We start from the raw sequence: 26,136 nt of genomic DNA, 5'->3' as shown, positions 1-26,136 counted from the left end.
GACTCCATAGTCTTTACTGTGAGACACTGAGCCTCATTTTCTGTTTATTAACTGTAGCAAACCTTACGGGTTTGGGCGGAAATGAGGAAGCAGGAGGCAGGCTTGAGAACAACTCAGGCATTTTATTCTCCAGTTTCACCGCCAACGCCACCCCACCCCTGGCCGAAAGAGGAAATCTGCCATGCCATCTGCACCACCGACCTCGAACTTAAATGGCTGAAGTAGCAGATATGAACGAGTGATCCGCGTTGGCACCCTTCATGCAGTGGAGTCCCTGGAGAGGAGCGTGGTCCGAACAGAGGGCGAAGGCATGGAGAGCTTGCGGCTGATGTACAGCACGGGGCATTCCTCCCCCTTCCCCACCTGGGACAACATGGCCCCCAGCCCTCTGTCCGATGCTTCAGTCTGCTAAATAAAAGGGAGAGAGAAGTTAGGAGAATGCAAGAGCAGTCCGCCACAGAGTGCAGCTTTTACCTGAGTGAAAGCTTGCTGGCACGGCTCCGTCCACTGGACCGGATCTGGGGCTCCCTTTTTAGTGAGATCAGTCAGCAGGCTGGTGATATTCAAATAATTAGGCACAAACCTACAATAATAGCCAGCCAGCACCAGAAACGGCCTTTTCTTGGTCTTGCATCTCGGGCAGGCCACAATCGCTGCTGTCTGATCAATTTGGGGACGCACCTGCCCATGGCCCAAGTGGAAGGCCAGATACTGTACTTCCACCCTCCCAATCACATACTTCCCTGGGTTTGCCATGAGTCTCGCCCGCCTCAGCGATCTCAGAACAGCCTTCAGGTGCTGCATGTGCCGCTGCCAATCATTACTGTAGATAATAATATCATCCAAATAAGCAGCAGCACAAGAGCGTGTGGACGGAGGATCCTGTCCATGAGTCGCTGGGCCAAAAGGAAGGGTCACGAATTGGTGTAACCCAAACGTAGTGGAAAAGGCTGTTTTTTTTCTCGAGATATTGGAGTCAAGGGGATCTGCCAATATCCCTTACCGCCCCTAACCGATCGAGCAGCTCGTCAAAGCGAGGCATTGGGTATGTGTCAAACTTAGACACTGCGTTGACTTTACTAAAGTCCACACAAAAACGGACAGTCCCTTCGGCCTTGGGCACCAAAACCACTGGGCTGCTCCAGTCACTGTGGGACTCCTCGATTACTCCCATGTGGAGCATAGCCTTGAGTTCATCCCGAACCACATTTTTCTTGTGTTCGTGCAGACAATACGGGCGGCTGAGTGCTATCACCCCTGGGGTTGTCTCTATGTGGTGCTGTAAGAGATCAGTGAGACCGGGGAGAGGCGAGAACACGTCGGAAAACTCCGCTTGCAATTTAGCCATGTCCGTGATTTCAACTCAGAGGCGTTTAATTCTCCAATTTCACTTTCGCTTTCAGGGGGTTACTTTATTTACGCTCTCTCTCTCTCTCTCTCTCGCTCTCGCTCTCTCTCGGAGCTCGTCTAGCCCCTTTTCATTTTCAGCCCCAGCTCACTGCAACACAGAACACTGGTTAGTAGAATTCCCAGCATGTGTGCATTCCTTACCGCTCACCTTCTCCGGCTCCGCCCTCCATTCACAATCCTGCGCTCGACCACGCCCCCGCTTCCACAGCACTTCTCTTTTTTTCTACTGAAATTTTACTAAGCTTTAAATGAAGTAATACAAGCACTTTTCTGCTAAAAAATATTTCTTTTTCTTTCTTTTTTTTTCAAAATGGGCCACTTTGCTCCCATCATGAACATTTCTTATGTATCTGATTACAGTAGGCCTTTAGAGTTTGAACAATATAATTATATTCATCAGCTGAAGAAGCAGTTTAAAGTGAACTCAATTTTAGCTTCATTAGTCAACACAACAGAGCAGCTTGTTCAGGAAAGTATGATTTAGTCACTAGCAGAATGGAGCAGTAAAAGGTTGAGTGCTATTGTAATCAGATACTTAAATTTATTGAATTGAGAAGCTGATTTGTTTATTTACAGCATAATGAACTCCAGCACTTATTCCATTTTAAGTACAGAAGTGATCCATAATTAACCCGAAGAAATAGGAATACTGTTGCTCAGGTTCAGCCACATGTAGCAAACACTCCTGACATTTCCCCTGGATAATTCCCATCAGCTCATCCTTCTGCATCGTATCACTGCGACAGATATTGGAACAGCTGGCTTATGTGGATTACTGCACAAACACTTACACACACTTTAACCACCTGATGATGTGCTTCAGAACATTGCTGCTGAAATATTGAACATGTGAGAGGAGAAGGAGTGGCTCACCTCGTCAGAGGGCCAGGAAATGTTCAGTTCTTCCCATCAGACACGTATTTATCATCACATTGCAGGACGTTGGACTCCCCTGGAGTCGAACCAAGGAAAAACAGAGGAAGAAATGTTGTTCATCATGGCTGTAACTAGCTAAAAGTACATTGAAGTGTGAAACTCAGGAGATTCAGTGTGTTCTACCTGTCCAGCATGAATGATGATCAGCTCCTTCTTCAGGATGAGGTATAAAAACCTCAGAACAATTTCTCATCATGAGCACAGCCATCTTCTTCACTAAGCTTTTTGAAATCTATCAGTTTATATGGTTATGCTGATTTATATGTTTTAGGTTATTTTGAATTAATTGAAAGGCAGTTTTATTTTTATATTCTCTATTCATTTTTATAAAAGTGAGAATTTCTCAGCTGTTTCCCCTCTCTGCTGCCTCTATAATAAATAAATGTGAATGACTGACCTAAAAAAACTGTACTGGAAAGAAAATAATAAATAGGATAATGTATACATATAACAAAAAAATGATCCTAACAAAGGAAAAAGCAATTGAGTCTCTTTATTTCCAAAATGCAATTCTTCTCCGTTTGTTACAGGATCTGATATACAATATGTTTTTTCTGATATCCGATATCCATCATTTTGTTTTTGCTGGTATCGGCCCAGTACTGATACTGGGTATGGGATCAGTGCTGTCTCTACTTCAAACCCTGGTTTCACTCTCTGTAATGAAATATTAGTATTGAGTTGTACACGCAGTCATACACTCGTCTTTACACTCATGTATTTCTAATCTGTGGTGTGCTCAGAGTGTGTGGAGTTTACACACCTGTCAGTTTTAACACACAGAAGAAATCTCTCTCACCTGAATCTGCGAGTGTGAATGATGAAGCTCCCAAAGTAGAAATGAACAAACCTTCAGCAGTCCTAATGAAAAAATCTGTACCATCTCTGTGACATCACCATCACCATGACTACTGCAATATTCTACATTTCTAATTATTTCAACTTATTTGTACTAAATTTAAGAAATTGTGTAAAATCTCTTTAGTAAATATTAAACTTTACATGATAACTATCATAATTTACCTCATAACTACAGAAACATATAGTAAAAAACTAAACTTATCAATGTTAATAGGCAGAAATGAGGCTCAATATCCCACAGTAAACACTATGGAGTCTCATGAGGATAAATAAATTAAAAACATCTTTATTTTTTGCTTATTTGCTTATATATTTTATACTTGATGTTGTAAATTGCCAATATACTGCATGAATGTGAACAGGTGTTCCTAATAAAGTGGACAGTGAGTGTATACAACATATATACAAAACTGTATTAAATGACAGGAATACATACAGTGCATGTACTTAAAGCTTTTCAGTTACAGTTTTTTTTTTTAAATCTAAATATCAAACTGTCAGACTTAGATGCAGTGATGCATGTTACTTTCTAGTTCAGCTCTTTCACTTGTTTTATCACATGAGCTTACTTACACTCATATACATGTTTACTGTAATTAGCTGGTGTGAGATTACAGAATAATGAATCTTGACATGTTGTAAACTGAACACCAGAGAAGAACATTATTAATCTCTTAACGTCATCATAATGATGGTCCATGATAAGGCTCTGTTCTGCAAAGCTGATCTGTCAACTGCTGTTCGAGAAAGTTGGAACCAGATTGATGGGGAATATTGTTTTTCATTAGTGAAGTCTATGCCTCAAAGAATTCAGGCTGTCATAAAAGCCAGAGAAGGAGCAACAAAGTACTAATTGTGTTTTTTTTTGTTGATGATTCCATCATTTTTTATATATACAGTCAGGTCCATAAATATTGGGACAGTGACACAGTTTTGGTAATTTTGCCTCTGTACACCACCACAGTGGATTTGAAATGAAGCAGTCAAGATGTGACTGAAGCATAGACTTTCAGCTTTAATTCAAGGGGTTTAACAAAAATATTGCATTAACCGTTTAGGAATTACAGCCATTTTTTACAGAGTTCCTCCATTTTCACAGGCTCAAAAGTAATGGGACAATTGACTGATAAGCAGTTTCATGGCTAGCTGTGGCCTGTTTCCTCCTTATATCATGATAAATTAAGGAGATAAAAGGTCTGGAGCTGATTCCAAGTGTTGAATTTGCATTTGGTAGCTGTTCATGGGAACTCTCAATATGCCGTCCAAAGAGGTGTTGATGCAAGTGAAGGAGGCCATCATTAGGCTGAAAAACCAAAACAGACCTATCAGAGAGATAGCAGAAACTTTAGGAGGGCCAAATCAACAATTTGGTACATTCTTAAAAAGAAGGAATGCACTGGCGAGCTCAGCAACACCAAAAGGCCTGGGAGACCACAGAAAACAACTAAAGTGGATGATTGCAGAATTCTTTTCTTATTGAAGAACAACCCCTTCACAACATCTAGCCAAGTCAGGAACACTCTGGAGGAGGTAGGCCTATCATTGTCAAAGTCTACAATCAAGAGCCACCTTCATGAATGTAAATACAGACAGTTTACCTCAAGATGCAAACCGCTGGTAACACTCAAGAACACAAAGGCCAGATTAGACTTTGCTAAAAAACCTCTAAAAAAAGCCTGACCAGTTCTGATGCAAGATTAACTTGTACCAGAATGATGGGAAGAGAAAAGTATGGAGAAGGAAAGGAAAGGAAGGGCTCATGATCCAAAGCATACCACATCATCCGTCAAACATGTGGAGGCAGTGTTATGGCATGGGCATGTTTGGCTGCCAATGGAACTGGGTCACTGGGGTTTATTGATAATGTGACTGTAGATAGAAGTAGCAGGATGAATTCTGAAGTGTACAGAGCTATACTTTCTGCTCAGATTCAGTCAAATGCTGCAAAACTGATAGGACAGCGCTTCACAGTACAGATGGATAACAACCCAAAACATACTGTGAACGCAGCCCAAGAGCTTGGAAATTAAATGTTCTTAAATGGCCGAGTCAGTCACCTGACCTCAACCCAACTGAGCTGCTTTTCACTTACTGAAGACAAATCTGAAGGCAGAATGACCCACAAACAAGCAGCAACTGAAGATGGCTGCAGTAAAGACCTGGCAAATCATCTCAAGGGAGGAAACTCAGCATTTGGTGATGTCCATGGGGTCCAGACTTCAGGTAGTCATTGACTGCAAAGGATTTACCTCCAAGTAATAAAAATAATCCTAATATTTATGATTATATTAGTTTGTCCCATTACTTTTGAGCCTGTGAAAATGGAGGAACTCTGTAAAAAATGGCTGTAATTCCTAAACGGTTAATGCAATATTTTTGTTAAACCCCTTGAAATAAAGCTGAAAGTCTACGCTTCAGTCACATCTTGACTGCTTCATTTCAAATCCACTGTGGTGGTGTACAGAGGCAAAATTACCAAAACTGTGTCACTGTCCCAATATTTATGGACCTGACTGTATATTTTTAAACACTCCTAAAATTTCCCCTGGATAATTCCCATCATCTCATCCCTCTGCATCTTATCACTGCAACAGATATTGGAACAGCTGGCTTATATGGATTACTACACACACACACACTTTAACCACCTGATGATGTGCTTCAGAACACTACTGCTGAAATATTCATCAGAGGACCAGGAACCACATATTTATCATCGCATTGCAGGACCTCAGACTCCCCTGGAGTCAAACCGAGGAAGGACAGAGGAAGAAATGTTGTTCATCATGGCCGTAACTAGCTAAAAGTACACCAAGGTGTGGAGCTCAGGAGTTTCAGTGTGTTCTACCTGCCCAGTGTGAATAATGATCAGCTCGTTCTTCAGGATGAGGTATAAAATCCTCAGTGCAGTTTCTCATCATGAGCACGGCCATCGTCTTTTCTATTCATGTGTACAGGAAGTGATGTCAGGCTCAGTGACGTGAGCTTACATTTTGAACTCAAGACATTTTCATGTAGAATCAGATCATATGTATGTTTTTGTACTGAAAAAAGGTACCAGTACTGGAACTGTTCTGTACTTTTTCACAAGAAAATATCTAGTTATTGTTCATCAAAAATGGTTCAAGTCTGGGACAAGAACCCTGCTGGTCTGTACCCAAGGAACCAGTCAGATAGAAGTGAGGTCAATTTATCACTATAACAACAAATCAAGCAAACACCTGTTACCATTAACCACAGATTAGCAAACAAAGAACAGAGGTTTGAAAATCATTTTAAGAGGGAAAAAATTATATCAATATCACAACTGTGAATCAATCAGTGGGGAAACAAATGTTAGATAGAAATAAGGAGCTTAAAAAAGGTTTAAAAAGCTACAACACATGGATGTGTATTTGTGTAATCAGTGTGATGATATCTCTGTGTTGTGTGTAGACGCTGAAGGATTTGACTTTGGATTGTAAAATACATTATTAAAGACTGAAGTAACTTGTAGCTGAGTAGATAAAAGGATGTGATCAGTCACGGTTATTGTTATGGAACTTCTATATCTGAATATGAATGATTCAGCTCCCAAACTGCTGGAAATGTGGGACGGGTTCTAACGCTTCACCAAAACTGCTTTATCCTGGAAAAGAGGTTTGAGGTGAGACTCCTGTCATACGCCAGTCCTGGTGAATTTATGATCCTTAATTCTGAAAGACAGAGAAGAGCATCAGCACACAGAAAAGGTGAAAATATTACAAAGTACACAGTGAATATTATTCAGTACCATACAGTACAGTAAAGAGGCAGTAAGTCAGTAACTCACTGTAGTGTCTCCAGTTTACAGTGTGGATCCTTCAGTAGATCAGAGAGCAGCTTCACTCCTGATTCTCCTGGATTATTACCGTTCAGATTCAGTTCTCTCAGGTGTGATGAGGAGTTTGACCTCAGAGCTGAAGCCACAGCAGCACAACCTTCATCTGTAATACTGCAGCGCCACATCCTGCAAGAAAGAAAACCTTCTCACACTTACCACACTCAGTTTTAGCATTGAAAACATGAACTACACAAAATCTTTATATACAGTACATTTACTCTCCATCTCACACACACAACAATGAAATTATATCAGATCACTACAATTACCACAGATGAAAACTGGATGTTGCTGCATTTATTAAAACTTTGCTGTATGTGTGTGTATATATATATATATATATATATATATAAAAAATACTTCAGGATCTCCAGTGTACAGTGTGGATTCTCCAGTCCAGCAGAGAGCAGCTTCACTCCTGAATCCTGCAGTTTATTGTTACTCAGGTCCAGTTCTCTCAGACTGGAGGAGTTTGAGCTGAGAACTGAGGACAGAACTCTACAGCTTTCCTCTGTCAGATTACACTCCCACACCCTGAAAGAGAAATGATGAAATATCAGAACAAGCGTGTTCTGTAGAAATAATTAAAAGGAATCAACTGGTGATCAGGGTTGCAAGACTCATCTTGAATGCTGGAGCACACAGCATCCCAATCCAAATCAGGCTCTAAATCTGGACAAACTCGCCACCATATACAGTCCAAAGGAAGTGGCATATAAGAGGCTTTTGGTAAAAACTGATAGAGAATAGAAACAATGCCGTTTTTCTTCTTCTGCACAGTAAATAGATTACAGATAGGATGAACGGGTAGCAGGTGTTGCAGAGGTACACCACATGTTCTGAGAGCTGAACTAAGCTGCAATTAAAAGAAAAAGGAGGACCGTGGAAGATCAGACTGATTCCCAGTTTCATTAAAGAGGTGTAGAACTTTGTCATCATATATGTGCTTCAGATAGTAAACACCTGTATTACCCCAGTGAGCTGTAGTAATGGGTTTCCCTCTAATTAGTATTCCCCCATTGTTGAATATAGGTGACAGAGTATGCCATTCACAGGATATTTTACAGTCTTTTTCAACTAATCACCATGATGGAATATAATGGGGCCTAGGCGCAGCTGGCACTGCTTATTAGATATGTTAACAAAAAGGATATCTTGAAGTTTACAGGGGTGTACTATGTTCTGCTTTAGTGTGCGCCAAGAGACAGGAGTTTTGGGGTCGAGCCAAGTGAGTACTGGTCTAAGCACAAATGAACAGCAGTAAAGTTTCGAAGTTGGGGACATTCAATCCACCATCCTCCCTTCTCCTCTGCAGAGTAGGTAGTTTAAGATAGGGCCATTTGTTTTTCCATATGTATTTAGACACAACAGAATGTAATTTTTTCCAGAAATTGTTTAGTGGGGAAGGGGGATTGGGACCATGGAGCTAACAAAATAAATTCTGGGCAGAATGTTCATTTTTATGATGGAAACTCAGGCTTGAGGAGAAATAGGGAGGCTCATCCATCTATCTAGAGCATGCTGCACCTTGGTAAAAGCTAAGGAGTAGTTGTGTTTAGCAATCAGATTGAGAGAGGGGAAAATTTCAGTTCCTAAGTACTTGAAGTGTGAAACAATGAGAATAGTGGCTGGAATAAATGATGCTATGGCAGGTTCATTTAATGGTAAAAGGGCAGATTTTGAGCAGTTAATTTTAAAGCCAAATAGGCATCCAAACTCCTCCCAGATGGTTAATAAATGAGGTATAGTCTCCAAAAGATTTTCGAAAATGCTAACAGATCATCAGCATATAAGGCTAAGTGGTGGCAAGTATCATGAACCGAGATGTGTAGCACCTTGGAACATTGGAGAATCATCTAAAGGCTCAAGAGAAAGCGTGAAAAGTGCTGGACTAAGGGGGCACCACTTGCGTGATGACCTAGAAACTGGAAACAGAGAAGAGTAGATTTGTCCCATTAACACAGATGCAGAGGGATTGGCATATAACACTTTAACCATATGGATAAAACCTTCTCTGAAGCCCATCATTTTAAGGACTGAACATAAGAATGACCATTCCAACCTGTCGAAAGCTTTCATAGCATCGAGTGCTGCTACAGGATCGTTAATATGTGCTGCAGCAATGATTATGTGAAGAAGACATTATCTGATGCTTGTCTAGATTTAATAAAACCTGTCTGATCACAGTTTACTAATGTTGGCATATGGTGCTGAAGGTGACAGGTGAGGAGTTTGGTGTAGATTTTAAGGACAGAATTCAGAAGACTGAGAGGTCAGTAACTGGCACAATCAACTGGATCTTTTTGCAAGAGTAAGGAAATTAGGGCTGTATTAACACCCCTTAAAAAACTGCCCTTTTCAATGGAGTAGTTAATCGTATTCATGAGAAATGAGCCTATTTGATCGCAGAAGGTGACATAAAAAAAAGATTGGAAACTAATCATTTATCTCTTTAGGTGGTTTACCACTCTTTATAGTGGTAATATTACCATTTGGAGTCTTAATGGCAGCAATGTCTGCAAACTGCTCACTAATAGATGACTAGGACTGGCACCTTGGAAATAGTAGTGCTGTCTAGTCCTATGAATCTGAAACTCTGAACGCTGTTTTAAAATATCATTTATTTATTTTTTGACCATGCTGTAACTGAGACTAGACTTTTAAAAATTTTCAAGGCTTTGTAGTTTAGCAGACTTAGCTTTACGCAGATTAGAAAAAAACATGGCGTTACTCCTTATGAAGCCTTTGATTGCATCCCATAATATCCTAGGGTCCTCCACCGAGCCGTTGTTAAAGCTAATAAATTCCTTAAAGTCAGTCATAAATTGTGATATGTATAAGCTACTAGCCCAAGAATGCAGAGTTCTTGCGAGCTCCCTTTCTCTGAACCTTGATATTGTAGGGGATCTACAAGTTCTATTTCGCAAAAGCTTTTATTTTCAAATTTGACACGGGCGCCGCTATATTCTTTCTCAGGTGTGTGACGATCGCACGGGCGGGAGAAAAAAAGAGCGAGAGGAGCAGCGGCGAGCTGATGAAGGATGTGACAATTTTCGAACTTTTTATTACATTAAAAAGTTACGTTTAGACTGATGACATGCATTAGAGCCGCATGACTTTGCTTCTAAGTCTCCGTTCGTCTTAACAAGCCTGTTATTAATAGTGGCGTAACAAGTTTTCCGTCGTGCTCGTGCGTGAAGCTGGGCGACAGGCTGTTAGACTTTATTAAGTTATTCAGTGTTGGGGTTGAATACTCCTGTGTTTTTTTGTGTTTTGCATCCAGATTTTTCTTTTTGTTAGTTCAAACGAACTCAAAACGTGGTGGATGCCGTTGCTTATTTTTGCGAGGAGAGTTGGCTGATTTGTTGGATGGGACAGTATATTGTTCGTGTTATCGGGCTGATCTCCGTTAGACAGGATTGCAGCCTCGTAGGATCGAGTGGTAGTCTTCAGGATCACGGGGGCAATCGTTGGGGATCATAGAGTGAAGGAACACTACCCTGCCTATACGGACACCTTTCAGCGCTCTGCCCATGATGTAGTGATGTAGTGATATACATTATTTTCTTCATTTTCCACTGAATGCTGGTAAGCAAGTGATCTTTTCTTTTCAACGAGCATAAAGACTGAACGACGCTTTTAAAAAAAACAACACTCATACGTGGAACTGTGACCTGTGAATTTCCCCGCAAATACTTTCTTTTGCAAGACTATGGACGTTCTGACTCATGAATGGACTGAGTATTATTTTTCCTGGATTTTTGAAGTGAACTTTTCAAATTTTGAGCTGAACTGAAGTGAACTGATTAAATCAAACTGATTGTGAATGTGAATCCTTCCAGTGCAGTAAAAGAGGCACACTGTTTCTGTTGAACCTTAAACAGCCACAAATTGTTGATATTTTCTTTATTGTTGTTTACATTTGATTTCATTCTTTTACTCTTCTTGTGAAGGAACAAAATAAAAGAAATAAGTTACAACTCATTTAATTTGTCCCTTAAGTCCAATATTTGTCATCTAAATAAATATTTCTGGTTAGTTACACTGAAATTCTGTATGTTAAGTTGAGTCACTTATACTAAGGAGTGGGGGCGTCTTACCTATCTTGTTAGATCTGGGAAGGGTGGGTTTTGCAGTCAAAAGCTCTTATCTTCTAAGCTCTTATAGGTTATCTACACACACACTCCAGGGGTCACCGTGTATAAAGTAAATCCTGGAGCCCACCTCACCTCATCTGTAGCACCACATAATAACACGATAGGCACTAACATATAACTACCCGTTATACAGAGACCTAAAGCATTGGGTGGGGGGACTAAGATCCTGGTACTCACTCAGTCTTCCTTAGTTAAGTGCTTAATATTTCCCCCACAAGGCGGTGGCATATTCCCCTCCGCCACAATATGCTGGAACTATCGAGCACCGGGTCTCATATTGTGTTAAATTCGCCACTGACTATTAGGGAATAATTAGGTAATGCTAGCATTTTCTGGGTAATTGTATTGTAGAAGGTTTCGTCAAATGTGTTTGGAGCATACACAGAGATAAGAGCAATTTTCCTGGTGTTGAGTTCTATCTTAGCAAACTGGTATCCTACTTGTAAGGTCTGTCCAGGTTTCCAGCACTTTTATTTTAAGATACAGGTAATAGATAATAGGTAATTAAGACTGCGTGTCACTACAACAGCTACGCCTTTGGTTTTTGTGTCAAATGATGACTATGTGATCATATGTTAAAACTCATACAAATTATCTAAGCAGCCATCATGTTCAGCCAGTCACATGACTCCCCCTTTTTTGGACATTTTTTAAACCACTTATTGTCATTTTAAGACCATTTTATGCCACTGATATAATGATAATATAATAGCATAATTATGCAAGTACACCCTTTCAAAGAGCAATGAACTTTTCATTTTTAAGAATATTCAGACATTAGAACCATACACAATACATACAAACCATACAACCAAAATAATAAATAAAATGAACTGTAATACAATATTGTGAATTCTTTATGCTTTAGTTATTCCGTGTTTCAGTGTTCTGCCTAGCACCTTACTTAAGCTCAAGTTCACTTGTGCATTCGTGCCATTTTGTGGAGAAGCGAGTTGTAATATTAGGTTTATGTTGTGTATATGTCTGATTAATCTCATATGTGTATAGAATGTGTTTGGATGAGTTAATTAACCCGCTAGTAAAGCGCTTCAGTTTACCAGTGTTCATTCACTGTTCAGCTTCAACTCACGTAGCTTAAGTGGCTCAATCCCCAACATTATTCTCTATGACTGGATTATTTGAAACACTAGAACTATTCTTTCTAGATTTTTCTTTTTCAAAAAAACTTGTTAGTGCATTGTTAATATCTTGCGTGTCATTTTTTCAAGAGTATGTTTTAATTAAAATTTGTGCTAGTGCTTGTTACACATCTTAAATTCGAATGGACACAGCTTTTGCATTCGAATGTGCATTTTTATCTTAAATTCGACAAATATTCGAAGTTCAAATTTTAATTTGACAGCCCTAGAGCAGACGAGAGGACAGACATAGCACGAATGTCTACAATGCTGGTGACATTCATTCTTATGTAAACAAACACACATGTAAACACCATGGGCAATATCGAGGTCAGCAAAAATGATCAAGGTCATGTCCATATATCGTACGATAAGTTGATAATGTAATTATTGTGACAGGTCTACAAGCTGTCATAAGAAACACACACAGAATGGTAGGAAGGGTGAAGTCTAACGAACCCGATGCTGTAGATTCAAGGTGATGCAATATGATTACACTGAGTGACATGTAATTTGGGCTATAATCTTTTATGTCAGATTACAAACATGTCTCAGTCTAGAGTGTGTGTGTGTGTGTGTGTCTGTGTACCTCAGTATCTCCAGTGTACAGTGTGGATTCTCCAGTCCAGCAGAGAGCAGCTTCACTCCTGAATCCTGCAGTTTATTGTTACTCAGGTCCAGTTCTCTCAGACTGGAGGTGTTTGAGCTGAGAACTGAGGACAGAACTCTACAGCTTTCCTCTGTCAGATTACACTTAAACAGGCTTGAAGAGAAATGATGAAATGTCAGAACACTGATCTCAAACACAGCCATAATACAGCTAAAGTTTAACATGTAACAGAAATGTCTGTCTCACACACACAAATCAGAGGACACCACATCAGCACATTTACAGGAGCAGGGATGTCTTTCTGCACTCCACAATCTCTCAGCTACAATTTATTATAAGACCATTAGGTCATGTACATAACACACATGTGAGAGTGAGCAGCTATAGAATATTTTAACCACAAAATGTGTACTCATATTTGATAATATTTAATCCTCAATGTTGGAAAAATCCGCAATATAGAAACAATATAGTGCGAAATGCATATTTGAATACTGTATGCAATTTTTTCCCATTTCTCAGTTAGCCCCATTTTGTCCAACAGATGACCAAAGTTGTGTTGTGCATGTGTAATCACATAATATAAAACATATAACACCACAATAGAAAGTAATAATAATAATAATAATAAAGCTGAGTATTCAGCAAAGAGGAAGCAAAATAGGTATAATAGAGAAGAGCAGAGAAGAGGAAGAGAAAAGTGGGACAAATAACCTGACATTTGTGTAATTGAGAGATAGATGTGTGTGTGTGTGTGTGTGTGTGTGTGTGTGTGTGTGTGTAGTGAGAATGTGGATGAGAAACAAGAAAAAAAAAAATTAAGTCCATTATGAGAAGGAGAAGGGTAGAGAGATGTAGTGTATGTTATTGTGTGAGCAGGGGGCAGAGGGGGAGAGACATAGTCCATGTGTGCTTTAAGTTGAATTTATTCTCTACTGGTAAGGTAAGTCTCTGACTTTGTGTACTATCTACTTGACTCACTTGGATCTAGATTCTCGCCACTAGAATTGTTGTATTATTGAATTGTTGTATTGTTGATTCTGTTGTGGTGTTTGGAAGTGTCTGTTAGTCTATGCTAATTAGTTCTCTCAGGTGACTAATCAAGAGTAGTTTCAGTCTTCCTTAAGGTGTGAATTGTGGGCAGGGCCTACTAAGATATATTGAAGGTGTATATCAGAAACATAACATAATTTGCAACAGTTAGACACACAAATTTAGAAAGTATCAACTTTAATGGTGTATATTTTGTTTTGTTAAGTACTACACGTTCCCTCCCAATTTTTATTTTCACTAAGCCACAGACATGTGACTCAAACCAATCTCTGTTGTTGCCTCTCACAGACCCAGAAGCTTTTATGCACAAGCCAGAGGCCGCAGTACCAGTAACCTCATCTACCCTCCTCTGTTGTCTCAATCTCAAACAGTGGTGGTAGGTGGGCTCTGGAACTGCCAGTCTGCTGTAAAGAAAGCTGATTTCATCTCAGCTTTCGCTTCCCATTACCCTTTTGACTTTTTGGCACTAACTGAGACCTGGATCTCTCCACAGAACTCAGCTACACCGGCTGCCTTATCCTCTGCTTATGCTTTCTCGCACACTCCACGAGAAGCTGGCAGGGGTGGTGGTACAGGTTTGCTGTTGTCTCGGAGATGGTGCTTCACACCGCTCTCCCTGTCTCATCTCAACATCTCATCCTTTGAATTCCATGTAGTTACAGTTACGTCTCCAGTCAACCTTCTCATCGTTGTCATCTACCGACCTCCTGGTCCCCTCGGGGCCTTTCTTGAAGAAATGGACATGCTTCTCAGTCTTTTCTCTACTCACACCCCTCTTACTGTCCTTGGAGACTTCAACCTCCCTGCTGACAAGCTCCAGTCCTCTTGCCTTCTCCCTCTTCTCCATTCCTTTTCCTTAACTTCAACAGCTGTCCTCCTACACATAAAGGAGGTAACACCCTGGACCTTGTCTTCAGTCGCCCCTTTCCTACTTCAGACATCTATGCTACCCCTCTCCACATCTCTGACCATCTCTTGGTATCCTTCACCATCACCCTCCCTATCCTGCCTAAAACCACCAGCCATCTATATTTCTCTCCCACTTGTAAAAATCTTCACTCTATCTCCCCTTCCTCCTTAGCTTCCTGCACTCTATCATCCCTTCCTGTCCCTGACTCCTTTTCCTCCCTACCATTGGAGCTAGCCACTGACACTTTCCTCTCCTCACTTTCCTCATCCTTGAACCTCCTCTGTCCTCTATCCTCTAAACCCAGGAAGATTTCCAGCCCTTCTCCTTGGCTATCGGATGTGCTGCACAGTAATCGGAGAGAATTAAGAACAGCAGAGAGGAAGTGGAAGAAATCGCAACTCGACACAGATCTTGTCTCCTACCATGCTCTCCTGTCCAAATTTTCATCTGAAGTGACTTCTGCTAAGACTGCCTTCTACAAAGAAAAGCTGGAATCCTCTGCACAAGATCCTTGCAAGCTCCACAACATCTTTTCTTCACTGCTCAACCCTCCGGCTCCTCCTGCTCCACCCTCTCTGACTGCTGAAGACTTTGCCACTTTTTATGATGAGAAGATTAGAAAAATCTGCCAGACATTCACTTCTACTCCTGCTCCTACACTACACACTGAGGATTCTCCTTCTCATTCGCTGACACAGTTTTCTAAACTAACAACAGAAGAGATCCTGCAAATCAACTTATACTGCAATCCTACCACCTGCCCATTGGATCCAATCCCTTCCACAATGCTCCAGACCATCTCTCAAGACCTCCTCCCCTTCATCACCACTATCATCAATGGCTCCATAACATCTGGTCATGTACCAACTTCATTCAAAAGAGCAAGAGTTATTCCCATCCTGAAGAAACCCACTCTAGATCCCTCTGTCATCAGCAACTACCGACTGGTATCACTTCTCTCTTTTCTTTCTAAAACCCTTGAACGAACTGTCTATAATCAGCTGTCTTGCTATCTCTCACAGAACAACCTCCAAGATCCCAATCAGTCTGGCTTCAAACCGGCACACTCCACAGAGACTGCCCTTTTGGCCGTCACTGAGAAGCTACATGCCGCTAGATCAGCCAAACTGTCTTCAGTTCTAATCCTCCTTGACCTTTCAGCAGCGTTTGACACGGTGAACCACAAACTCTCCTATCCACCCTCATGAGCCTAGGAATTCGTGGTGCAGCATGGCAATGGTTTGCTTAATACCTGGAAGATCAGTCATATCAGGTGACATGGAGGGGATCCACAACTGCTCCTCGCAGACTCTCCACTGGTGTTCCACAAGGCTCAGTACTTGGTCCTCTCCTGTTCTCCCTCTATACTCAATCTCTTGGTGTGGTCATATCCTCACACGGGTTTTCATACCACTGCTATGCAGATGACACTCAACTCATCCTCTCCTTCCCTCCCTCAGACTCTCATGTTTCTGCTCAGATATCAGCTTGTCTGGTTGACATCTCATCATGGATGACAGCTCATCAGCTGAAACTTAATCCCACCAAAACTGAACTGCTGTTCATCCCAGGTGATTCATCCCCATCTCAGGATCTTGCAATTTCCCTAGACAATTCTCTGATCTCGCCTTCGGTTACCGCACACAACCTTGGGGTAACCATGGACAATCAACTGTCCTTCTCCTCTCACATTGCTAATCTAACACACTCATGTCGATTTCTCCTTTATAACATCAGAAGAATTCGTCCATTTCTTTCCTCACAGGCCACACAGGTGCTTGTTCAGTCCCTTGTCATTTCAAGACTGGACTACTGCAACTCACTCCTGGCAGGTCTGCCTCTGAGCGCCATTCATCCTCTGCAACTGATCCAGAATGCAGCTGCACGATTGGTTTTCAACCTTCCTAAATTTTCCCACACCACCTCATTGCTGCGCTCCCTCCACTGGCTTCCTGTAGCTGCCCGCATCAGATTTAAAACACTGATGCTCGCCTACAAAGCCAAAAACGGACCAGCACCCACTTATCTCAAAGCACTTATCACACCTCGAGCGCCACCACACTCCCTCCGATCCTCTAGCACTGCTCGACTGGTCCCTCCATCTCTCAGAGTACAAGGAAGGCATGCATCGAGACTCTTGTCTGTTCTGGCACCAAGGTGGTGGAATGAACTTCCCCTAGATGTCCGAACAGCTGAGTCACTGGCAGTCTTAAAATGACATCTAAAGACTTACCTCTTCATAAAATACTTAAATTAGCACTTTCACAAAAAAATAATAATAATTAAAAAAAAAACACCTCCCCAACAGAGTTTTGGACTGATGGTATTCCTAGTTTGTGACCTAGCGAGCCAATATCAGAATGTATTTTTGATAGACTTCAAAGCACTATTGTAAGTCGCTCTGGATAAGGGCGTCTGCCAAATGCCATAAATGTAAATGTGTCCCTATAAGAGGACCAGCATGAGGTTTTGAGTTGCGGAAGGGCTGTTCTTCAATAAAAAGTCAATCCACAAGCAAATAAGCACATTTATTGTTTTTCCTGTTGTCTTTTAGAATTAGGTAGATTTTCCACTGTTTGTTTCTGTCTCTTGGAAATTGGTCGTTGAGTCCAAATTTTGGTCATTTTAATTCTCTTCCTTTGCTTTTCACGAGTTTTTCTGTTTAAAGTGTTCAAATTTGGCAATGATGGGTCTGGGTCCTTTGTGGGTTCTTGTACCGAGGCGGTGGACTCGATGGAATGTTATATTATCCATAACGTCTGGTGGGAGTTTTAGCTGTGTTTTCATGAAGCCTTTAACCAGTGTCTCTGGGTCATCAGATGAATTTTCGGTTGTACCTGTAAAAATCAAATCATCCCGCGTACTTGAGGTTTGGAAGCCCAACATAGTTTCCTTCATTAGTTTATTTTCTTTTTTTACTGTTCCAATTTGTTCAGTTAATGATTCGACAGTTGATTGTAGTTCAGTTTTTGCTTTCTCTATGGTTTGAATGTGGCTATGTGCATATTCCAAGCTAGCATGGAGTTCTTTGAATTCTTCACGTATGGATGTAAGTAAGTCAAGTTTCTTATTAATACTTGCCAGGAGTCTAATCTCTATTTCAGTGGTCTGTACAGTGTTCACATACATCCAAACAGATCCAAACTAAAGAGAAAGTTTTATCTGTCCAAATCCAACAAGGTAGGTGTGAAATCATCCTTATTCTCTCACGTGTCCTTCAGTGCAGATAGGGCTGTGCGAGATGGTGATACGTATCATAGAACGAAAAATAGAATAAAGAATAATGTATATGGATGGATATTTTCCTATATCACCAATGTGGCAAAAGCTACTTTTCAGCAGCTGATTTACAAAAACAAGCACAGAGCAAAAATCCCTGCAACATTCTGACACAGAACAGGCATTAGCCCAACTAAAAGATGAGGAAATGGTACCTAGAAAGGGAGGTGGTACTGTCTATTGGACTCCTGAAACTTGAAGCTGAATAGAGTATTTTAATATTTACTTTTCAGATATTGTATTCATATTGTTTCAATTTTGAAAGTGTTGTGTTTTTTCTTGTTCTGATTTGTGAAAGTTCTGTTCAATGTCACTTTCAAATCAAAGGAGAAAAGAAAAGTGCCTTTCACTGGTGTTTAGTTCACAGAATTCACAAAGCAGTGATGAATGAATCCAGTTATTTTGTATCAATCATTTTTCCAACGATTTTAGAGAAAACCAAATATATTGTGATATAAGATTTTGTCCATATCATCCAGTCCTCAGTGCAGACATATTGTGATAGTGTAAAAAGTGAAACAGTCTTTTGTAAAAAGACCAGAGGTTTGTTAAAAGATTATTAGAGTAATTATTAACAAGCATTAATCCAAACAGTGCAGTTCAGTGTTACATTAAAATAACAAACCATGCAGTAATACATTTATAAATAAAAATACTCACTCAGCTTTTCTGGAGGCTTTGACCACTGGCAGCAGCCTCAGAAGACATTCCTCTGATGGGTCATATTTCCTCAAATTAAACTCATCCAGCTCCTGTTCTGAGTTCAGTAACACAAACACCAGAGCTGACCACTGAGCAGGAGAGAGTCTGATTCCACTGAGACGACTGTCACCTCCTCTGTTCAGGTAAGTTTGTACTTCCTGCACTAGAGAATGATCATTCAGTTCATTCAGACAGTGGAACAGATTGATGGATTTCTCTGGAGATGGATTCTCCCTGATATGCTCCTTGATGTACTTGACTGTTTCCTTCACTGTTTGCTGTTTGCTGTGAGAGCTGCTTCCTGTCTGTGGCATTAAGCCTCGTAAGAGAGTCTGATTGGACTCCAGGGAGAGACCCAGAAGGAAGCGGAGGAACAGGTCCAGGTGTCCATTCTCACTCTGTAAGGCCTTGTCCACTGCACTCCTGAGGAAATCAGACATGTTTGACTTTGTGAAAAGATCAGACAGATCAGTGGTTTGTTGTTCTGTTACATTTCTGCTGATGAAAGACAGAAATGCGTATAAAGCAGCCAGAAACTCCTGAACACTCAGATGTACAAAGCTGAACACCTTCCCCGGGTGAAGCCCAAACTCCTCTCTGAAGATTTGGGTACACACTCCTGAGTACACGGACACTTCTCTGACATCAATGCCACACTCTTTCAGGTCTTCCTCATAGAAGATCAGGTTTCCTTTCTCCAGCTGTTGGAAAGCCAGTTTTCCCAGTGCCAGGATACTCTCTCTGGTCTGCTGAGGATCAGGGTCACATTTCTGATGGTACTTTTGGTCCTTGTGTTTGATCTGAAAGATCAGGAAGTGTGTGAACAATTGAGTCAGAGTCTTGGGGATCCCTCTACTCTCTGCTTCACCCAACATTATCTCTAGAACAGTGGCTGAAATCCAGCAGAAGACTGGGATGTGGCACATGATGTAGAGGCTTCTTGAAGACTTCATGTGTCTGATGATTTTATTGGCCAGGCTCTGATCGCTGATCCTCTTCCTGAAGTACTCCTCTTTCTGAGGATCACTGAAGCCTCGTACCTCTGTTACCTGGTCTACACACTCAGGAGGGATCTGATTGGCTGCTCCTGGTCGAGAGGTTATCCAAAGGAGAGCAGAGGAAAGCAGATTCCCCTTGATGAGGTTTGTCAGCAGCACATCCACTGAGGCTGACTCTTTCACATCACACAATCTCTCATTCTTCTGGAAATTTAGAGGAAGTCGACATTCATCCAGACCATCAAAGATCAACACCACTTTGTAGGAGTCTATTAATTCTATTTTTCTCATTTCTGGGAAAAAGTGATGAAGAAGATTCATCAGACTGAGATTTTGCTGCTTCATCAAATTCAGCTCTCTAAAGGGAAGTGGAAACATGAAGAAGACATCCTGATTTGCTTTTCCTTCAGCCCAGTCCAGAATGAACTTCTGCACAGAGACTGTTTTTCCAATTCCAGCAACTCCTTTAGTCAGCACAGTTCTGATGGACCTGTCTTTAAAGAGGTCATTACATTTGATGGGTTTCTCTTGTGTTGCTGGTCTCCTGGATGCTGTCTCAATCTGTCTCACCTCATGTTCATTATTGACGTCTCCACTCCAACCCTCTGTGATGTAGAGCTCTGTGTAGATCTCATTCAGAAGTGCTGAGCTTCCATGCTGTGAGATTCCTTCATTAATTCTTTTAAACTTCTCTCTCAGGTTGGATTTCAACTTTGGCTGATACACAGAGGCCATAGACTCTAATAAACAAAGTATTAACATGTTTTAATGCAAAATCCCTGAGCACAATATAAAATGTAAAAAATTTTTAAATGTTGCTGTTCATTCCTGATTCACATACTAAATATTATTGAAGGAACAGGACCATTGTACAGAGTAACCACAAGCTGGACCACGAACAGAACAGATAAGCACCAGATGTACATGATACTAAAATCAAACTTAAAACTAAAAGTGTTAATATCTAAAACAATTTCCTCTCTCTAAAGTGAACCTGATGGAATAAAGCCATGACTCAGAGCTCTTACTGTTGTGCAGTGTGTTAGCGAGATCTGTGTGGTTCATGTTCTTCAGGACGTGCAGTGTGATCTTCAGCGCTCCCTCTCTGACACTGTGCAGATCCTCCTCATCCTCCACCTCCCTCTCAGTGCATGCTGGGTAATCTGGACTCAGGAGCTTCCTAAACCTCTTCAGCTCATTGTTTATCAGAGTGATGACTTTGTGTTCCAGCTCCTGGTTAGAAACACACAGTAACAGATCTAAATATTATAATGTTACACAGAGAGAGATGCTTTATTTTATGAAAAGAAGAAAAGTCTCTGTCTATTACCACCGTTACAACTGTCTGATTACCCATAATGCTGCTGCACATCGATAAATCTGTAAATTGTCATTATCTTAAATTTACACACGATAAATGAGACACTCACCTTGAATATGGACTCCACCTGATTTCTGCTGATGTTTGATTTCTTCTTTTGTGGTCTGTGAACAAACAAAACACATCATGTAATATGGACTATATGTATTCATAGCTGCACGACACACACTAATAAATACAGAGACAGATATTTAACACTATCCTTTTAACACAATACACTGATTTCAGTATTTCCTAACTGACACTAACATATTTGGAAACAAATGTTTTAATGAATGAATAAATGAAATAGTTATATTGTCATGAACTTCCCAGGTGTAAATGTTCTTCTGTAGCACCACAGACCCTCCAGCTCAGGGACTGCAGGCTGAACTGAACTCTTAAAGCAGTTTTCCTCACTGCCAGTCCGAGAGCTGCAGCACTGCACAGTTTAGTGTTTTACTGCTTCAACACCTGATAAAGCTCATGAAGGGCTTCATAATGAGACGAGTGAGTTTGATCAGGTGGAACACTGCTGTAAAACACCTCACTATACTGACCTCACATCAGTAGAACTGTCTCTGTCTCTGAAGGCAATTGGCTCTTCCATTGACCAGTCACTCTTCATGGACACACAGCTGGGTTCTGGTGAGTCTGATCTCTTTCCCTCCATCACTCTAGAATTACAACAGAAATATCAGCAATAATTAATACTCTGCTGTCTCAGCACTGTTAAACAATGTGTTCATCATTAAACACCAATAATTCCATCTTTTTATTTCAGCTACAGTCTGCACACTTATTCAAACAGGAGACTCGCCTCATACCTCAGGAATTACTCTGATGTCAGGAGTCCCAATCACAGCTAACTGACTCAGCTGGGTCTTAAAGCCTGTAGAGTTCACTGACTCAAAGCTATGCTGCTCTTATGCTACACATTACACAGTCCTTTTTACTCTTCTCTCAGTGAATGATTTCTCTAAACTGTTCTTACATCGCAAAGTTTAGTTCCTCTGTTAACTAGTGAGTGTTTAGAGATACAGATCTGTTCCCATGAGACAGCATTTATTGCTGGTGAATGGAAAAGTAACTCACCTCTCATCTTTCTTTAAGTCCTGTTTTCCAGACACACTCATGTTGGAGGTCCAGTCTCCTTCTCCAGATTACAGCAGGACACACGTTTACTTCACTCCAACATCGGTGTGTTAAATCAAACCCTGTATCAGCACAGAGTTCACTTACAGGAAATAGTCACGCTATCAAGTCCTAAAACAGCCTGTGTACATTAAACCTTCAGTACAAACCCACAAAACTCTTCTGCATCTAGTGTCACTTCAGTGTGTTTATATATTATAGCTTTAGATTTAGATACTCACTGTGGTTTTACTCCTGAAATGGTTTATTTTCCCCTTGACACAAAATGGAGCTGTTGAGTTTCACCTTCACTGACACTCTACCTGTTTATTCTGCAGAGGGCAAAGGGCAGTGAGGTAGAGTAATAAACACACACACACACACACGCACACATATAGACACTTAAGTTTTTACAGTATTTTTTTCTGGTTTTATCTTAAATGAGAACAAGTATCCTGATCTTAGTGAGGATTAGTGTGTAAGTAGTTTTTATGTGAATAATTAATGTTAGTTATAATAAAAGTGATGAAGGAAGCTAATATAAACACATTTGTCACATGAATAACTTAGCTAACGTGATACCTTTAACTCAGTTCTGCTTTTTTTTCCACACATCCCTTTGAAACATTTCCATTTTGTTGTAAACCATTTCCGTTGTGTTTTCAGCTTATTGCAGCATTTCTGGTTTTGCGTGTGTTTTCTCTAATATCAGACATTAAGACAATTAACTAACTAATCTGAAGCCCACGTAACTGCGTCTGTGTGAGTTCATGCCCTGCCCACTGTCAACACTTCAACCAATCAACACAAGATAAATATGAGTGACATAAAGCTGAGCAAATCAGATCACCTGCTTCAACTGCACCTGGAGCCAGAGGCAATAATTCTTTGAAAACAGAAATATTTCTTCCCAGTTTGTGATGAATTTGGAGTTAGAGCACAGATTATCCGGGGCTAAGGTCCAGCTCGGGGTGGAACACATTCTCTCACCAATGTGATATTCACTCACATCTCACATCAATAAATATGTTTTTCACTATTGTTGTTTTAATTTATCACCTGCACTATGTGATTAATATTAATTAATTTTAATATTAATTTTAATATAACTCTCTCAGGTTTTATACCTTATATATGACTTACTGAAAATGTGTTTCTATTGAGTGAATTTAAATTGTTTCAGAATCAGTGTTTACTTTGTGAAGCTTCTTCCCAGAGAGAATGCTGCTGGCACTGATGACAACATTAAAAACATTTAGAATCTTATACATCTTGTTAAAATTATGATTAAAAAAATATTCATTTATGTAAACAGATTAGTCTTTTAATTTTGGCTAGAAGGTTTTTGCTTAATATAGCATAAAGAATGTGTTTTACTGCCATCTACAGGAAACACGATGGTACTGTGCGCGTGCACGTGAAGGGGTGTAGGATCCAGCCGTGCAGTCGGATTTACACACAACACCTGACTTTCCCCATCGTTTATCTGTGACAATAGTCTGAAATTAACTGATGACTGATAACTGACCTATAAAACTAAAAATAGACGCTGAATCGACGTTTCTCTGGTACCTGGGGATAAGTAAGGGGTGTTCCTAATAAAGTGGCCTGTGAGTGTAGTGTACAACATGCTGATTCCAGTAAAACTGTGGAGAGTATCTGTACTGAACCTGTCTCCCAGTAATGGCTTTTTATGTATGAGTAAGGGGTGTTCCTAATAAAGTGGTGTGTATGTATGAGTAAGGGGTGTTCCTAATAAAGTGGTGTGTATGTATGAGTAAGGGGTGTTCCTAATAAAGTGGTGTGTATGTATGAGTAAGGGGTGTTCCTAATAAAGTGGTGTATGTATGAGTAAGGGGTGTTCCTAATAAAGTGGCCTGTGTGTATGAGTAAGGGGTGTTCCTAATAAAGTGGTGTATGTATGAGTAAGGGGTGTTCCTAATAAAGTGGCCTGTGTGTATGAGTAAGGGGTGTTCCTAATAAAGTGGTGTGTATGTATGAGTAAGGGGTGTTCCTAATAAAGTGGTGTATGTATGAGTAAGGGGTGTTCCTAATAAAGTGGCCTGTGTGTATGAGTAAGGGGTGTTCCTAATAAAGTGGTGTGTATGTATGAGTAAGGGGTGTTCCTAATAAAGTGGTGGTATGTATGAGTAAGGGGTGTTCCTAATAAAGTGGCCTGTATGTATGAGTAACCTTACTGCTACACTACTAATGAAAGAGAGCAGTGGCGATGGCGTGTGTGACAGTAAATCCAGCCTGTAGTAAATCTTGTTGAAGAATCGGATCCACTTCTGCTTCATGAGCCTCTTCTTCCTCCTGCTCATCCTCCTCTTGGAAGGCAGAATACATGTTGGAAAGGTTGAAGAGTAAAACACAGGCTACAGTCATTTTGCAAGCGCTTGGTGGCTCAACACGCACCTAATAGCAACCTGTAATCAAACTAACTCCAAAGCTGTGTCCTCTAAATCCTGTGTGTAAAGCCCAGTTTCCCAGCCCTTATCTAACACATGGCAGTGTTTTATCTGCTTTCTCTACAACCCCCGCCTCAGCTCGTGCAGGCCGCTTTGCTTCATTCCAGCTGATGACTGGAATCAGGGGAGTTTGGGGCAGCTTCTGATTGAACATCCTCGGGAGTCTAATGAGGCCTCTCTATAATAGCTTTCTTACCAGTTCAACTCCAACTTCATCAGCACCCTAATAAAGCACTGCATGTTAGTTTTGTTCAGGGTCACTATCTAAACTGAGAGTCTATTCACAAGCACGAGCACTACTACACTTCACATTCAATATTTCCTTCTCTAATGTTTAGGGTTCCTAATAAAACTGCCATATTCAATCATGAGCACCAAAAGTCATGTTCAGTCTCATCACTGCTTCAGTGGAACTTCATATGTTCCGTACGTGGCCTCAGCTATTTCACTCGAGAATCTCCACAACTAGGGAAGAAGATTACACAGATAAAGCCATATAAACCTTATTACAGTAAAACATAAAGGGAAAAAGGGAGGGGAGGAGGCGGGAGCATTCACTAACATTTCTCTAATATTTCTCTAACAGTTCTCTCCACTCTCCCCCGGCTAACTACTACAAGTGTAGACTTATAAACACCGCCATAAAATACTTCATAACAGAATAGTGATTGTGGGAAATTGCAGTTCCTGGGTTTGGCCACACGAGGGCAGTCAAGCTCCATCCAGCACAACACGCAGCGCCGCCTCAAACAGCCGGTAGGCCTTGTGTCCTTCCCACAGACACAGAGCTCATCAGCCTTATTACTGTGCACTGGATTATTCTGCCATAACAACTCCAACACACGCCTCTCCTCTACTCTTTACTATCATTATTATCATTATTATTATTATTATTATTATTAAGAACATATCTTCATGCCTCTCAGCACTTGACATGGAAATGTTAAAAAAAGGTTTATATTTACTTTCTATATCCGGATATCTGTAACAACTGGTTTGTGACAAAAAGTCCATTGTTAAAAACGCTATATAATGAAATAAACGAGTGAATGAATGAATAAATAAATAAAATTGAAATGCCGGTCTTGCGTTTTTAAATCAAACTTTATTGAATAATTCACAATTTGTTACAATAAATCTTCAACATTCGCAATTGTTACAATAACTCTTGAACATTTACACAGTTTAAATATTTCACAGTTTGTTACAGTAATTCTTCAACATTACAAACTTTTAAATATACAAAAATAACTA

General features: G+C 40.5%; 1 protein-coding gene across 3 annotated transcripts; it reads right to left on the bottom strand.

The window, feature by feature from the left end:
• Positions 1-5,379: 5,379 nt before the first annotated feature.
• LOC117597989 (NACHT, LRR and PYD domains-containing protein 9-like) lies at positions 5,380-23,133 on the bottom strand. Of its 3 annotated transcripts, XM_053236963.1 has the most exons (11): positions 22,994-23,133; positions 22,654-22,743; positions 22,373-22,494; positions 21,838-21,954; positions 21,348-21,402; positions 20,946-21,150; positions 18,878-20,657; positions 12,955-13,128; positions 7,430-7,603; positions 7,019-7,195; positions 5,380-6,902 (listed from the first exon to the last, which is right to left on the bottom strand). In XM_053236963.1, the coding sequence occupies exons 3-11, from the start codon at positions 22,411-22,413 to the stop codon at positions 6,866-6,868; spliced, it is 2,760 nt and encodes a 919-aa protein (XP_053092938.1). In that variant the 5' UTR covers positions 22,414-22,494; positions 22,654-22,743; positions 22,994-23,133; the 3' UTR covers positions 5,380-6,865. The 3 variants fall into 3 exon arrangements, with proteins under 3 accessions (XP_053092938.1, XP_053092939.1, XP_053092940.1); XM_053236964.1 differs by lacking the exon at positions 5,380-6,902 and having other exon boundaries at positions 7,027-7,211; XM_053236965.1 differs by lacking the exons at positions 5,380-6,902; positions 7,019-7,195 and having other exon boundaries at positions 7,461-7,925.
• Positions 23,134-26,136: the final 3,003 nt, after the last annotated feature.

Source organism: Pangasianodon hypophthalmus, chromosome 9 (genome assembly GCF_027358585.1).
Source record: "Pangasianodon hypophthalmus isolate fPanHyp1 chromosome 9, fPanHyp1.pri, whole genome shotgun sequence".
Lineage (NCBI taxonomy): Eukaryota > Metazoa > Chordata > Actinopteri > Siluriformes > Pangasiidae > Pangasianodon > Pangasianodon hypophthalmus.
This window is presented reverse-complemented; position numbering and strand designations above follow the sequence as displayed.